The 1,795-nt window shown below is 34.3% G+C and overlaps 1 protein-coding gene across 1 annotated transcript; it reads right to left on the bottom strand.

The window, feature by feature from the left end:
• Positions 1–200: 200 nt before the first annotated feature.
• Positions 201–1,712, bottom strand: LOC106874778 (zinc finger protein 708). Its single transcript, XM_052977135.1, has 3 exons — positions 1,583–1,712; positions 1,062–1,228; positions 201–272 (listed from the first exon to the last, which is right to left on the bottom strand). The coding sequence occupies exons 1-3, from the start codon at positions 1,710–1,712 to the stop codon at positions 201–203; spliced, it is 369 nt and encodes a 122-aa protein (XP_052833095.1).
• Between the last annotated feature and the right edge of the window lie 83 nt (positions 1,713–1,795).

Below are 1,795 nucleotides of genomic sequence, written 5' to 3'. Positions count from 1 at the left end.
ATCATCCACACATCATTACAACCCAACCAGACGAAATTATACCTTTTTTTCCTTGCTTCCGATGTGGACAGAATGAAGGCAAGTAGATGTGTGTTACATGCAAAAAATAAGACGGAAGGGAACCTCAATTAGATAACATATCTATATCTTATATAACGATGAAATATTTTCTTTCGTGTTTTGTACAATTGTTTGAAATGTTAAAAAGTGATGTTCTCATTTTTCAATGGCAATACATTTCTCAGCTTTTTATCTGCAATAAAATTTTCCTTCTGAAAATATATTACACAGAATCATGTTTGTTCATTATTCTGACATCCATTTTTCTACACTTTGCATGGATCAGATGGAGTTTTGATGAAGAAGATTCTCTAGAGCAGAATGCCTTTCTTGTGGTCATTCCTCAATTGTTCCCAAGTAATATTTCCTCATGGCCAGACATTTGGAAATAAATAACACTGCTTGTGTGAGGGTAATATCAAAACAAGGGTACACGCAAACACACACATGCACATATATATGATGAGATTCTTCCAGTTTCCATCTACCAAATCCACTCACAAAGCTTTGGTCAGGCTGAGGCCAGAGAACAAAAAATCACTTGCCCAAAGTACTGTACAGTGAGACTGAACTTGAGACCACATGGTTAGCAAGCAAGCTTCACAACCACAGACTATACATTAGATGAACATATATAAATAATCTGAAAGAATGATTTATTAAAAATATCAGTTATAATTTATTTCATTAAAGTGGACAGAGATATGGTTATACAGTGTCTGAAGATTGCTATATCTTCTTTGTCTAACAGATACACCGATGGTTATATAACATTAGATTTACGGAAGATTTTTTGACACTATGTGGTTAATCTTCTGTATGAATATATACATGTGTAGTTGAGTGGGTGTTTTGAGAAAATATTTTACCATAGATAGGGTTATATTCATGATATTCACTTCTCTCTGAGTGGATTATTCAAGATATTGAATAAACATGTGGATTATTCAAAATATGATTCATCAAGTATTGATGAACACACCGGTGTCCAGTTAAGTTACAATAGATAATGATTTGCAGCAAGTATCACAGTGATATGGATTGTTTCCTGTATGAATGAGTTTGTGTCTGTTTAAGTGACTTGCTAAAGAGAATGATTTACCACAGATATCACATTTAAAAGGTTTGATTCCTGAATGGCTACGCTTATGTTTAGTTAAGGTACTTCCTTCAGAGAATGATTTACCACAGATATCACAGTGATATGGCTTCTCTCCTGTATGAATGTTCTTATGTGCAGTCAAGTGGCTTTTTCGAGAGAATGATTTAGTGCAGACATCACAGTGAAATGGCTTCTCTCCTGTATGAAAGTACTTGTGTTCAGTTAAGTGACATTTTTGATAGAATGTTTTGCCACAAATATCACAAAGATATGGTTTTTCTCCGGTATGTGTACGTTTGTGAGTTGTCAAGTGACTCCTTTCGGAAAATGATTTATCACAGGCGTCACAGTGATATGGTTTTTCACCTGTATGTATGCGTTTGTGTCTAACTAAGAGATTATTTTCAGAAAAGATTTTACCGCAAATATCACAGTGATGTGTCTTTGCTACTCTGCGAGTTCGTTTGGGAGTCAAGATGTTACGTTTTTGAGAGGATAACTTTTCACAGATATCACTACTGTCTGTTGATTTCCCTGTCTCTTCTGCCATCTCTTGAGGAAAATAAACTCAATTCTTTCACTTTCTCACATAATTTTTAAATAATTTCTCCTCTATCACAACTGTACATATAT

This window comes from Octopus bimaculoides, chromosome 27 (genome assembly GCF_001194135.2).
Source record: "Octopus bimaculoides isolate UCB-OBI-ISO-001 chromosome 27, ASM119413v2, whole genome shotgun sequence".
Lineage (NCBI taxonomy): Eukaryota > Metazoa > Mollusca > Cephalopoda > Octopoda > Octopodidae > Octopus > Octopus bimaculoides.
The sequence above is the reverse complement of the archived record's forward strand: the minus strand, read 5'-3'. Positions and strand labels throughout refer to the sequence as shown.